At 35.5% G+C, this 15515-nt stretch overlaps 1 protein-coding gene across 1 annotated transcript in view; it reads left to right on the forward strand.

Annotated features, from left to right (window-relative positions):
* The window catches only part of LUZP2 (leucine zipper protein 2), a 429813-nt gene extending 423242 nt beyond the window's left edge, over window positions 1–6571 (forward strand). Inside the window, exons 11-12 of the mRNA XM_061203161.1 lie at window positions 5626–5712; window positions 6473–6571. Of these exons, the coding sequence (XP_061059144.1) occupies window positions 5626–5712; window positions 6473–6571 (186 nt within the window). The remainder of the gene's footprint in view (window positions 1–5625; window positions 5713–6472) is intronic.
* The last annotated feature ends 8944 nt before the right edge of the window (window positions 6572–15515 follow it).

The following is a 15515-nucleotide window of genomic DNA, read 5'->3' on the forward strand; positions in this document are numbered from 1 at the left end:
CATTAGATAATAAGCAATTTGAGGACCGAGACTATAAAAGTATTGACATTTCCTTCAGCACCAAACAAAATACTCATCTTAACAGATGCTTGTAAATATTTTTCCAAAATATCTAAAATTATGAAGTTTCATAAGTTATGAAATTATGAAGTCACTTTTTCCAAAATATCTAAAATTATGAAATTATGAATATCTAAAATTATGTGCCACTGGTGGCACAGTGGTTAAGAATCTGCCTGCCAATGCAGGGGACACGGGTTCAAGCCCTGGTCTGGGAAGATTCTACCTGCTGCGGAGCAACTAAGCCTGTGCGCCACAACTACTGAGCCTGTGCTCTAGAACCTGCGAGCCACAACTACTGAGCCCGCGTGCTATAACTACTGAAGCCCGTGCGCCTAGAGCCTGTGCTCTGCAACAACAGAAGCCACCGCAATGAGAAGCCCACGCACCATAACAAAGAGCCGCCTCCACTCACCACAACTAGAGAAAGCCCGCACACAGCAACGAAGACCCAATGCAGCTAAAAAAATTTTTAAAATAAAATAAAATAAATTAATTAAAAAATAAGAAAAAGAATCCTCCTGCCAGTGCAGGGGACACGGGTTCGAGCCCTGGTCTGGGAAGATCCCACATGCCGCGGAGCAACTAAGCCCGTGCGCCACAACTACTAAGTCTGCGCTCTAGAGCCAGTGAGCCACAACTACTGAGCCCACGTGCCACAGCTACTGAAGCCTGTGTACCTAGAGCCGGTGCTCCGCAACAAGAGAAGCCACCGCAATGAGAAGCCCGTGCACTGCAACGATGTGTAGCCCCCAGCTCGCCGCAACTAGAGAAAGCCTGCACGCAGCAACAAAGACCCAACGCAGCCAAAAATAAATAAATAGATACATTAATTAATTAAAAATAAATAAATGAATAAAACTATGAAGTTAGACAGGGCTTCATGTTTCAAAATTTTAACTATTTTGTGTGAAGGATGAAGCATTATGGTTCAGAGAGGTAATGTGACTTGCCTAGAGGAGCCTGGTTAGGGAGCATCAGTGTCACACCCTGTCTCCCTCCCACTCCTCTGTTCCTCCATTAACTGAATTCAGAGCCGTCACTTTGATTCAGCATTACATTTTTAATCTTTGAACTTCTTTTCTAGTTTCTACCCTTCTTAATATTAAAACAGTACTAAAGTATCATTTTGTAATAAATTTTAAAAAACTCATTTCATACACAAGAGTGACATGAGAGAAAAATTTAGCCAAAATGTGTTTATGTTTCTAAAAATCTTGGTACTTAATTCCATTTTTTCTCCTTTACAGTATTCTGAAAATCATGCTTGTTTTTAGCCTCCAGCTTGTCCCAGATATTAATTAAATATGAAGAATGAGTTGGACTTTTTAACTGTCAGAGATATTTTTTCTTGGTAAAATTTCAGGTTGCCCAGTTACGCATTTGCATTAAGTATTTTGTGTTCTTTTAAAGTTTTAGAGAAAGGTCATAAGAGGAGCACCTAATATGTGCAAAATTCTCCTTTAGGAACCATTCTATAGTTTTATTTAATCTAAATCTTCCAAAAATCCTGTCAGGTAGGGATCATTTTGCCTATCCTACAGATAAGGAGTCAGAACCTCCTTAAGATGAAGTAACTTTCCCAAGTGTATACAGCAAATAAGGGCTAAAGCAATTCTAACCTGAGATGGGCTCTTCACTCCATTCACCTAGCTGAGTTACCTACATTGTATCATGTCACTTGATGTCAAAATTTTGAATTATCCCCATTTTACAAATGAGGGAAAATTGAGGTTAAATTGGTATTTCCTACCATCATTCCACCAACAAGTACTGCCCTGTCATGAAGTTTTCAACAGTATAGGAATGTAGAAAATAGACATTTAATAATCAAATAACAAAATATTAGCAGATTTTCCATGAACCAATCTCTCTCTCTTTCTCGCTGTCTCTCTGCCTCTCAAGAACAATTTCTTTTGACATTGGATCCTTTATATAATTTTAGTATTAAAATGTTATTTCTTTTCTGAAATATTGTTGAAAAATAGCAGTGTGTTTTGCTTGTTGGTTTATTTGTTCTAATATTGAAATTTGTTTGTCACTGGTGTTTAATTTTATTCTTCTGTAAAATACCAAAGTTTGGAACCTCAATGTTCATTATCAGAGATAGTGGGAGATGGAGTTGGGACTCAAATTCATTTGCACGTGACTCCTGATAATTATTAAGGAAACCCCAGTATTAGAGTCTGCCCCACCATGGTAGGATTATGTATTTTTTCCTACAGGGGTAAATAATTAAAAGGGCTTGTCTCAACTAAATTTGTTGTTACTTTGCCTACTTTTGTGGCCATAATATAACATTTTGTCAGATGGTAGTTTGTTGCCCAAAGCACAGAAACAAACTGGTTATTCTGGTGGTGTTGGGGAAGATGTATATGTGAGAAAGAGCAGGTAATCACTTTAATAAAGATACGTTCATGGCTCATCCCATTTCATAATTTACAGACCCAGCTGTGGTCCTCCCTAGGTCACCTGTATGATTAATAGGTGAGCTGCATACTGAAGTAGCTGAATCTGTGCAGACTTTCCTGATCATTCTTCATATTTTATTACTTGAGTTTCTAGAAATAGGTACTATACTCATCCGGTTGAATTTTATCTAATTGAGAGAGTGTTTTGAAGGCTTGTACCTGCAGGAGTGCTTATATCTGTTGCCTTTCTGAGAAACACTAGGAATTTTATGAACCCCATCTCATGAAGTTTCCACAATGCCTGTGAGGCACACAAAAAATAAATTTAAAGGTTGTGTTCATTATAAGATCAAAATATCAAAAAAGGTTGGAGCTGTCTTCCAGCCACGTAATATTTTCTTTACTGCTGAAATTTAATAAGTATTCATTGTTCAGATGATCAAAGGCTTGTCTCAAATAGCCAGCTGTGCTTGCATTAATGAAAGAACATACTCTGCCATAAATCCCACGGTATCTTTCTCATGACAATGACCTCAAGTAGTAATTCATACACAAAAAACGGTTTTGGGGTCAAATAGATTTGGCAAATGGTTATATCATATCTCCTAAGAGATTTATAATGCATTTGTACACTACAAAGAAGTGGATTTCAAATTTCACTGTGCATTTGAATTGCTGGATTGCTGATTAAAAATGCAAGCCCTATATTTGTAGGACTGAATTATCACCCAGGAGTATTATTTTTTAACCAGCACCTTATATGATTATGTCAGCAGATCATTCAAGACGAAAGCTTTAAGAAATTGTGTGTTAAAGGCTCTGAGAAGAACTACCTTAAATACCACTGTTTAATGTTCAAATAAACTTTTACTCCAAACTTACGTGATTTATGAACTCCATTATTCCAAAATATATATTGGGAAACCTTACACTCTGCAGGTTACTTTCTGCATTCTGAGCTTGATTTAGTACATTTATTTTAGTTTTTTTTTTTTTTCCCAAGGCCGAAAGCAAGTATAATAAAAACAAAGGTCAGTTGTATTATTACAGTAAAAACAAAACAATTATAATATTCCAGAGAAATTTTAGTTTCTAGGTCTAACTCAAACCCGTACAACATAAAAAGAAAAAAAATTCTTAGGTAGTGTAGAAGATTCCTCTGTGTAGATGCCTAAAATTCTTTGGACTAAGGCACTCAAGGTTTTGACTACTGATTTCTATTATTATAGTTATAATCTTACTTTTCCACTATACTATAGGCTTATTTTGAAGAAGGGGCTATGCGCAACCATTTTGGAGCTTTTATCAACTATAACTAAATATCATATGAAAAACTCAGGCATTTATGAAAATTCTAAAGGACTGAAATATTTTCATAGCCAATGTTTGTTTTATTCATTTATTATTTATTTAGTGATTAGATATTGACCACTTGCTATCTAAGAGGCATCTAGCTGGGATCTAGGGCTGATACATGTAGCCTCTATCTTCAAGGAACTTACAATATATCGAAGAGCCAGACATGCATATACATATAAAAACGTTAAGTGTGCTAATGTTTCTAATGCATTGTACCTTTAGAGCAGGAGAGTGTGATGAGCCTACCTAGTGGTGAAAATGATGTGCTAGGGAGGGAACAAGTAGCTGGTCTTCAGGATCTCCCAATGAAGAGAGACCTTTATGAAGGTGGAGGGGAAGAGCATATTACACAGACACAGAAGGGTAAAGTAACATGAGTGTTCAGTTAAGAGCCATGCAGAGCAAGAATAGGGAGCATGTGACAATGACTTTGCTCTCAGATTTGAATTGGAGTAGGTTAAATCTCATATACAACTTCTTTAGTTATCATCCTCTCCTAGAATTTATGGAAAGTTAAGAGTTCAAAGCCAGCTTAGGTACCCTCCTTGTTTGACTTCAAAGAAAGAAACTGACTTGCTTAAGGTTAGAGTTACACAGTGGCCATGAACTATTAAACTCCCAGTCTCCATTTTATACATTTTGTACAGGGAAAGGATTACAGAAAAATCACTAAAAAAAAGTACATATTCTTACATTAAACAATTTTTAGTTACTTTAAAATGTGTTTAAAATAAAAAAGATGAAAATAAAAGGAAGAGATGAAGGGAGAATGAGAGGCAGTAAGGAAAGGAGGAGGGAGGCGAGGCAGACTAAGGAAGAAGGAAGAAAGTAAGGGAGGGATGGAGGGAAGGAAAATTCAATATTTTAACTTGGTTAAAATGAAAAATGAAGGGCAACTGGAATATGCTGCCAGTAATTCATTTTCTTCAAGACTATTGAGGCTAATAAGTAAGATGAGATTTCCTGGTTAGTAAAATATATGATCTTCTTCCCAGAAATATAATCTTTTTTAAGATGTTGAAGTTTTTTGCTAGACAGATTGATGATGTTGACCGAAAACAAATAGACTGACAGACATTTCTTCAGCAATGATGGGTTGGTTTGGGATCAGCAGAGAATTACAATTTGGGGTCTGCAACCATGGTGAGCAAGGTACAAGTGCCCACAAGGCAAAGGAAAAAGAATTCTTTCATAGAGGGGAAAAGAAAGTTGGAAGGGCTACAGTAAACAAAAAGTTCATGGCTTTTCATGGGCTGAGTTGTTGCCAGGAAAGAAGAGGGGTCTTTCTTCGTCTTTTTGGGCTCTGCTATTGCTGCAAGGTGTGAGAGTGCCCCCTTCTGGTCTCCTGACTCTATTTAATCGTGATTCCAGTTTATTAATTTTTTACAACGATCATATTGTTGAAGTTGTTTCCTGGCTTGCAATATTGATGTCCGGCAGGCATAAAGACCATGGACATATTTAGATACTAGAGTCTAGACACATCACGGATATAGAATATAGTAGTTTTGTAACTCTTTACTTTTTAAAAATTTTTGCAAAGAAAGAACTTTCCATTGGAATTGAGCTTTTGTTGTAGTAGCCGACTGTCATAAGCATCACTAAGATTCCCAAATGGACTATGAATGCTTGCCCATTCCCTGGGATCCCACTAATGTTGTGATAAATTTGTCCCTAGCTAGACCTTTCAGTTTGTCTCAAAGTGAAGGAAGTTTTCAATGGGAAGATTTCAAAGGAGATTTTCTATTCCCTCCCTTCATTTAATTTAACTTCATTGACCTATTTCCAATCGCAGCTTTTACAGGGGAGCACGACCTGTTCAATGAAGCACGAAGAAAATCCTGCAAGCAATGACACTGCAGAATCAGAACCTGTCCCACAGGTATTTGGTTTGTTTTGTTTGCTTGTTTTGATTGTCAGAAAGCACTTTTTGAAGCTATTGGGTTCCATGATTTTCTCTCTTGCTTTAGCTAAAGCAGGGATGCTGTATTACCTAATACAAGACACATCTTTCACCTATTGCCTCTGGACCTTTCCATGACCACTGTGCCTGCCACTAAACTTTTGGTTTGATTAGCTGAGGTCCTAGAAGAACAAGGGCAAGAGAGGGGTCTCACCCCTCCCCAGCCACCAAGAAGCAAAACAAAAGTAAACAGAGAACAAAAATTATACATATATTCCTTATAGGACAAAGAAGATAAAAAGAAGACTTGAGAAAGCAGAGAAGGAAGAAAGAAGTACATATCCCCCACAAAAACAAGTAACAAAGAAACAACTCGGGAGCTTAGTTCTGAACTTCTATCTGGACTGTTCTATATTTGACCAAACATATTACATCATAGCAATTATTAGGATTCATTTTACTTAACACATTTTTAATTTGGGGGTTAGATTCATCAGAGTTGGATGGTTTGACCAAAGTTTTCTCAAAATAGTTTTTGAAATATTGCCATTTGTGGAAAATATTTTATGTGCTTTCAAGAAGTAGCAGTGTTAACATATTTACTCTTATTTTCTGCCTGGCATTGGTTTTCTGTAAGATATTTGTTGAGGTACATAAGTTATTCTGGTAAGATTTTAATTTTTACATTCAACATTTTTATTTTGACTCTCCTAATTGTCTTTTCCGTATTGTTGGACAGAATGTGCCGGTGCCTCCTTGTACTGAATGCGAAGAGGAAAAAAACCCGGGAAAACAATTGACCAGCACTGAAGGGAAGGCAAATAGAGAAGAAAAATGACTGTAAATACCAAGAAACTGTGTTAAAAACATCCATTTGCTATTGTCTTCATACTCTTTTTAGACCACAAGCTTGATGGAAATACTAAGTTTTTAAAGCATGCAACTTTTTCACAGTTTTATGTAACTTTATACAGTAGTCTACAAAATTTCCAAAAGATTCCAGGCCAATTATGATCCTTAAGCAATAACCTAATTAAAATGGATATCCACAGTCATACATCATCACTGTCATCAGTAAATTGCCCAGTATAAATTGGTCTTTTTTGAACTCAAATGCAATATAACATTTAATTCTTCTGGTTCATTTGGGTATCCAGTACTTCCATGATCTAGTTTTTTAAATCAGCTGGAGAATGATTAAATGTGGATCCTCAGCATTCTTAGAATCCAAATTGAAACCATATCATAAAGATTTTGGTCCATGCTGGTTAATTGGAGTCACTGTCCTCAAGGTTGGAATCTGTACTGACCCGAATATATTATTTATTTGAGTGTGTTCATTGCTATTCTCATTACTATTTAGAACCATGTCTAAATAATATCAAGGCATTTCCGTCAGGGGTTTAGTCAATTAACAAAATTCTTTAAATATGTTTAGTATAATGTAGACAAAATATCAAGGAAGAATGACTAAATTTCTGACACAATTGATTAGATTTTTGGCATTCTATAGACACACGCCTATGGTTGTCTGCTGGAATTACTCCAAGCTATAAATCAAGCTGTTTGAAAGCTCAGTGTGATTTTTGGTATGAAATTGGGTAATGGGATGTGGGATGGGAAGAGAGGTCCAAAATACAAATATGCAAGCGGATAATATACATTTTTAAATGAGGATTTGATGAAAGTAAAATAGCCATGTAGAACTAATGAACCCCAATTTGTATATTTTGAAAACAAATGTATTATTAAAATAAATCAGTGGCTGTGGGAACCTTTGACGTTGGGACTCTACATAGGAATACCACTGATCAAATAAGTTCACTCTTGGATACTCTGAACATACCTCATAAGCAAGAGTAATTGACACTGACTGAAATGATGTGTATAGCATCAAACTTATAGACTAAAATTAATTGGTTAAATGATGCAGTTAGGTTGTCTGCACCAAATCTATTCACTTCTGCTGGTTAGACCCATTTTGTAGAAAGCGTATAAAACCATTGTTTTTATAGACTGTATCTGTCAAGCCACAATTAATTTGGAGCACAGTATCCTGGCATGATCTGTAATCAATAGATGAACTTAAATTCTGGGATATGATGGCACAACGTTGACCACAGTGACATATTCAAAGAAATTTAGTGATCTGGAGAAATGCCAAACTATCATTAACAGTAAAAGTGATTCTGTGATATATTCATGTAGCAATTGTACTTGCTGAGTAATTCTGTGTCACTTATCAGTATTTTTCAGATTACAGGCTACCTAAGAAAGAGAACTAGTTTTATAGATGATTTATAGAGTTTTCGGGTGAAATGACCAGGACAAAAGAAAAGATCAAGTCTGAAGCTCCTGCTGACTCCTCAGCTCTAAAAATCATTTAATTCGATGAGATGGAATATTGCTAATTTCCCAGGTCCTATTCCTTGTAATTTCCATATTGTACCCAGAAACCCTAACCATCTCTAAAGATTTATGAAAGGGAAGCAGATAATTTAGTTTAATTTAGGTTTACTTTCCTACCTCCACCCATGGCTCCAACTTCCCTCCCAGACCATATGGATCCTGTGGAAAGTTAATCACCATTTCACCTTAGCAAAGTATGTCTTGAGGAATCTTTGGAAATAATAAAAATATAGTCAGGCTGATATTTTCCCGAAAATTTTAGAGGGTAACATGATGAAAGAGAAGTTGGCTTAATATTAATCAAATTTGAACAGCTTCATCTATAAATTATTTTTTCTATGCTCTAAATTCCTATTCTACTACATGATAATGTAATCAATTTTCTTCTCTTAAATACTGGCATGATCAAGTGGGCTTTGAATGAATATAATGTACACATTTTTCTTTAACAATAGGTAGCATTATGCATCCTGCAGAGTTTACCGTGGTATATTCACTGCATTATTTGTTTAAAAACAAAAATAATTTGTAATAGAAGAGTTTTATAAATATTTTTAAGAAATATTCTGGGAGTTCCTTTTAACAGTTAATCACAGAATTCTTTTTAGTATGTACTATGACTTGAGTTTAATGAATGCATTTTATTTCTCTCAATCCATTAATTGCTGAGGTTTAAAATGCTTTACAAATGTGTGGCTTTTGTCCATAAGAAAGGTGCCATTTCTTATTATTTCTTTTAATTAGCTCCTATATAAATAGATGTTGTTTTTGAGGAGTTAACATTCATAGCCTAACTATCCTCATGTGGAAAAAAAAACATTAAGCAAAATGTTGAATGTAGATAGTACAATTCTATTGTGTACTTGTAATAGTAAGCAGTGAAGAATTACTTATGCTTTGTAGAATATGAATGGATTCCTGTTGAGAAACAAACACACTTTCCAGTGGAATAACTTATTTTAATATGAGTACTACCAGAACTAACAATTTATTTCTCTCTATTATTTTGAAGTACTGATATATTCATTCTAAGTTGGGAATTGGTTTTGGACTTTGTGTCTCCTTTTATATGCATTAACTATGTACACTAGTGCCTAAAATGTGTAAGACCTAAATGAAAGCTGACTGTGTCTATCCCATGCCAACATTCTCAGATGAAAAGTGAAAAAGTGAGTAACTCATCTGGATGTGGTTTTCTGTGTGATCTCAAATCTCTGAATACTGAATATCTATGGCTAACTAATTTTTTTTTCATTCTTTAGTCATATATTTAGCATTGAAGTGCTATTGGAGAGGCATTTCTGTTTCATAATGTATACTGGATTAGAAGTCTGAGACAGTTATATGTGAAGGAGACATTTACTCTTTTAGATGGATAGTGTGAATAGCTGGATTAAAGTAATATTTGTGATCTTTGCTATAATGGAATCTTTTAATTTTGTAGCTCAGGTACTGTAATTAGCGCTACTTGAAGTAGAGGTTGAAATTATCAGTGACACCAGAGAGTAGGGTAAACTGTTCAGACATAGAGAGTAATGACAACATACACTTGTTTACTTAGGGGACATTTTCTTAGTCATGTATACAGTCTTAAGTTTCCCCAAACTATTTGTTCATCTGGGTTACGTTATATAATATCGATGGTCAAGTGGAGAAGAATAAAAGGTACTGAAAAATGGCCTATTTTTGCTCAATAAAGGTTTGTTTCCAAGACTACTAAGTATATGATCTACCTAGACTAATTGAAAAACACACATTAACTTTTAAAATAGTACTTGCTTCTGTGTTTCATGATCTAAGAACTTTTTTGAAATGTCATCCTGGAAATTTCTTCAATCTCTCTTTGCCACTGTCCCAGAAAACCCTTATTTTATTTAGTGTTTTTTTTTTTTTTTTTAATAGAGTTCCATGTTGGCAGAGATTTTTGTCTATTTGTTTGCAAATGAGTCTCAAGTGCTTAGAACTAGCTGCCCCCTAGCAGGTGCTTAAATATCTGTTGAATGAATTCAGAACCTGAAGCATCAATGGAAGAAGTAAAGAAAGCAACAAGGTAACATATTCTAGTATAACAGGAAATCATAAGACATAGTCTTTTTGGAAAAGAAAATAAATATCATGTTTTTGTTTTTGTTTGTTTTGATTTTAGGTTATTTTTCCTTTGCATTTTTCTATTGGGCCTGTGTCTGTGACTAAAAAGAGTAGATATGGCACTCCTGGATGAATTTTGGAATGCAGCTCAATGTCATAGACATAATTCACATGGCACGTATGTGTCTTTAATTGGAACCCAGATTGGGCATTCGCCTGAACCTGTACAAGTCACTCGATTTCTTTCAGTATAAGTTTCTAAGCTCTTAGACCTTAAGTGGTTGGGCTAAGATTTTCCTCTCCATTCTGTTGAGCCCTAGTCTTTTAGCAGACATAAGCCAAGGGCTGCTGAGAAGGTAAATGAATATCTAGAGGATGGGGCTCACTACTAGAGGATCTATTCTTTTATATAACTTATTTGTTGGGCTTACACATTCTGCATATACTTTTAGTGGAGAGAGGAAGTCCAAGTCTAAAGTGATTTGAAAATCACTGAATAACATAATCTTGATGATCTCCTTTCTCCCTTTGTTCATTCAGTCAGCCAGTCATTCAATCATTCAATATATTTTCTTTGAGATTCTACAATGTGCCTGCCATTCCACTTCTTTTGAAGATCCAATAGTAAACAAAAATAGTAACTATGAATATTAATGCTGTACTTAATATATACCAGCCACTGTTTTAATATTTTATTATTAGTTAAGTATTCTGAGGATTATTTAAGACAGATATTACAGTTATCCTCATTTCACAGATGAGGCAATTGAGGTAGAAAATGTTAATTGAATTGCCCAAGATCATACAGCCTGTAAGAGGAAGAAGTAGGATATAGATCTGGCAATGAGTTTCTTGAATCCATGTGCTTAACTGTTTCACCACACTGTCTCTCCAGCGAATGCCAGAGTCCTGCTTTCATGGAGCTTACAGTTTAGAGAAAGAGACAACCATTAATGAGGGAAGTACACGGAAAAGTGTATGACTGCTACACAGGGTTCTCTTTACAGCATACCATGGGACAGGGGTGGGGGTGTGAATGTATCATACCTGTGTTAAGTTCTCACTTCGAAAACGGTATTAAACTAATAATAATGAATATATTTTGCATGACTGTCCAAACCTTCAAAAATAAATTTTATAGTATTTTCAGATATTAGCTAACAATATTTGAAATGGAATGCTTGAATTCAAATCAATGGTTGTGAATTAGTGCTGTTCAAAAAAAGAAAGCATCATATGGAAGAAGTACCATTGCTTTCTATTCCCTGAATGCTAGGATATATGAGTCTATGAGGTATAGATGACAGCGAAATGTGGGTTTCTTTCATAAAAATAGAAATTTTATTTCTCTGTCTCTCTTTCTGTCAGAAAAGCCATGCATTCAATGTCATGATAATTGACCAGGATTAGCTTGTACCATTACAGCATTTGCATCAGAAATAAAGCAAATGTGCTGTGTGTGTGTGTCCCCCTTTCCCCCCTTCTTGGAACCTCCCACTTCTAAATTCCTTAATTCCTTTGAGAACACCATTTCACCTCATATCATGTAGACACAGTGGCATCTTGGGAAGGTCATATAATGCAATATATTTGTTCCCAGAAAATCAGGCACTATTTGAGGCCCCTGGAAGAAGCAGTTGACCTCTGCACCTGATTAACTGATGAATGGGCATACTTCCTTGGGCAGCATCTCTACCAAGGGTGAGAAAAAGAGAGAGCATCCTGTGGTGAGTCTTGTCCTCTCTCTGACTATGGCTCATCTTTACCACTTTTTTCATGATAAAGTGCCCAGTAAAAGTAAATCAAGAGATAGATACTAAGCAGAAGCTTCCAGCTCAAGTTTGGTGGATGCAGCACAATGGAGCAGAGGATGAACATCCCTGTTAAGTTCCTGTTAAAGTAGCAGCATACTCACGGTGACGTATTGGTTGTTTTTCCCCTGCAAGTTTCAGTTGGACCCCTTTAGGCTTCTTCAATCTTGGTCCCAAAACTTAAAGATCATCTGGGCTGGAAATCCCTGAAGCTACCCTTCATGCCTTTCTTTGGAATAACACACTAAGTATGTAAATCTTAGTGTACACTTAGCAGAGAGTCTACATATTTAAATGGTCATGTTTCCAACATGAGTAAAATGTGCTGCTGACACTTCGCTCATGAAATCCACTGAGAATGACTTCACCAGGTGATTTTGACATAGTGGAAGAGGAGCAGTGCAATATGGGTAAGAGATAGGGACATTGTGGGTAAGAGGAACAGGAAATGTAGAGCGTATTTTAAGTCCACTCATTTAATCTGTGAAATAAATCCCTCTGAAGTAGATGCATAGATGCGGCATAAATAAAATTGAATGTATTTACTAGATGTGTTTCCAGTCATTTGTTACACCGTGAATATGTAGATGCTTGATTGCATATTAGCCCACTTAATGTTTGCAACTTTGGAAAGGCGTGAGATAGAGAATAAGCTTTCTCTGAATCAGGAGAATGGTGGACCAGGTAGGTATGTTCAAAAAAGTAAATTAGATAGTACCAAGTTGATGAAATGAACTCTATGGTCTTTGAAAAAGAAAACACCTTCTCACATTTTATCCTCCTGGTCATAATTAAAGAGATAAAAAGGTGGAGAAATATGAATCCTTGAAAAAATATCCTCATTCGTCTCATAATGGAGACATAGACTAGTTTTTTGAATGAAAATTTAGGGCAGATTTTTCTCCTTTGCAATGTTAATCTCACTTTTTATTTCCCCTTTCATGATCATCTTATTTGGGGGCTACGCATTTAAGGTTTTGGGGTACTGGAGTTCACAAATGTTAGATATTTCTAGGATGCGTTTGTTTTATTCATCATTAACTGAACCCTAACAGTTGCTCACGTATCTTCTCATACACATGTACCTTCACTGTATGCATTTGTGCATGCTACTGTCTGCATTTGCTCACTGTAAGCATTAATATAGTAGTTTCTATATATATTTGTGCTTTCTGGCACTTGTGAACATTTTAATTTGTGGATGCGTAAATTTAGTTTATGAATACCTTCATATGTTTACATCTCTATCCATGTACATGCATGCCTTGATGCATGTATGTATAGTAAAGTGAACGTCCAATGCAGTTGCAATAAGCACACTGTGCTGATCTAGGTTGTGCAAATGGACACACCAGATCAGCGTCTCAAATCAGCCATTTGATATGGACAATCATCCCCATCCCTCAAATACAAAGGCTTGCCTCATGTACCTCTTTATGTCTTTTCATTTGTCTATAGTTAGACCTAGAGTAGGGAATTACATTTGGAGTTATTCACTGGATGTTCTAAAAAGGGGAATTTCTTTCAGCATGGTTTCCTATGTATGAAGGCTCAAAAAAAATCTACCAACTGTCCTTATATTAACCAAAGTATTTTTTATTTGGGGAAAAGGAGGTGAGAAATTATACTATTAATTATACCGCATGCCCTGACTGTACTAGAGCATAGGTACACTACACTGTTAGAGAAATAAGATGAAATCATAAGATCAAGGAAAGGGAGGTGTTTCATTTATCTCAAATGTTAATGAGAGAATGTGCTTATGACAGGCATTTGGTGTAAAAGTTTCCAGGTGTGGATTACTTTGAAATCACTACACTTTTTAAAACCAGTGTCTGTTTATGAGGAAATACTTTGCTTAGGTTTGTCTTTTTCTCTCTCTCTTTAAGTAAAGTGATGAATTGTTACTTTGTTATCTATGTGTTTAATTTGAAATTTGGGTAAAATACAATAAAATGTGTGTCTGTAACTTGCAGAATGAAATACTAATTACTCCATGATACAACTGCCAAGGTTAATTGGCTTTTACTTAAGATCTGGGGTGCTTTGCATAATTTATTTTTTTCTCAGATGATCTGAAGGTAGATTTGTCTGCTGGATTCATACTGCACAGTTTCTAGAAACCCCTACTTCACCAGGTGACCTGACAGGTAACTATTGTTCTTTAACACATCAGAGATTTAAATGTCGCCTGTTCTTTTCTTAGAGATTAATAATGCAAACTCACTGCTCTCTTCTCTGAAGGTTAACCTGTGTGCTTTGCTTAGGTCAAGGATTAGGGCAAGCATGGTGGTGGTGGCAGATTTTTTTTTTTTTTAGGAAATCCTCAGAAGCCTTTCTGAGCTTGGGTCTCAATTTTGTGACTTAAAATATACTACTTTCAGGTCAGATTCCCAAAACTTACTTCATTGTGTGCATATATATAAACCTTTAGGAGTGTACACATAACTACACTAGAAGTGTTACAACGTGATTTTGAGCAAAGACTTGCAGTCAGACTGCTTGCATTAAATTCCTTGTTCAGCTTCTTAACTGTGAGACCTCAGACAATTAGCTAACCTCTGTGTGTTTTAGTATCTTCACCAGTAAATTGAGAATAATAAGATGACATACCTCATGATAACAATAGCTATTTCCTTTAAATATTGAATGGGGTCATACAAACAGGACAAAGAGTAACTCCTTAATAAACACTACCTATTTCTATTTTAAAGGTATCCATAACTGCACGAATACATACACAAATGCCCAATAGGAAAATTATTATGCATTTGGAATTGGACACCTGTACAGTATATTTCTCTTTCTGTGTGTGTGTGTGTGTGTGTGTGTGTGTGTGACTGAACAGGAGGTATGATTCGCCTTGCTTAAAAAGAAACTCTCCTAATTTTGATTATCTGAAGAAAAAGACTGGGTTTTTCTAGATAATGCTATGTTGAACTCATATTTCTTAAGATGGGTGAGTCAAAATATGATTATCCTTTTAAAAATCCCTGGGTGGCGGCATGAAGTGTCTCTCCATTTATTCACACAATATCATCAAATAATTTTTCTCCTAAAAACATCTAATTTCTGTCTCTTTTTGAGAGTCAAAAATACTAATTAAAGGCTTCTATTTGTTTCCTAAGAATTTTATAAGAATGTAATTATATCTTTTACCCTTCTTGTGTAAATTATTTTCCAGATTGCTTTTTACTATTTATTTTAATAGGTAATGAATAACATTTGTGGAAAAATCAGTTTATTTACCCCAACCTGCAACCATAATAATTTCAGTAAGATGTATGGTAGGCTATAATCCAAGTAGATGTTGGACAGTTCTTTTCAAAAATTAAGTGAGTAGGTATATGAATAAAAGTATTTACATGCTTCAATGATATTTTTATAGAAAAAGAAGAAAAATATATGTGTTCCAGATTGTTCTTTGCCTTTGCCAGTTTTAAACTTGCATAGGCCCAGTGGTATCGTAGTTTT

Source organism: Eubalaena glacialis, chromosome 10, assembly GCF_028564815.1.
Source record: "Eubalaena glacialis isolate mEubGla1 chromosome 10, mEubGla1.1.hap2.+ XY, whole genome shotgun sequence".
Lineage (NCBI taxonomy): Eukaryota > Metazoa > Chordata > Mammalia > Artiodactyla > Balaenidae > Eubalaena > Eubalaena glacialis.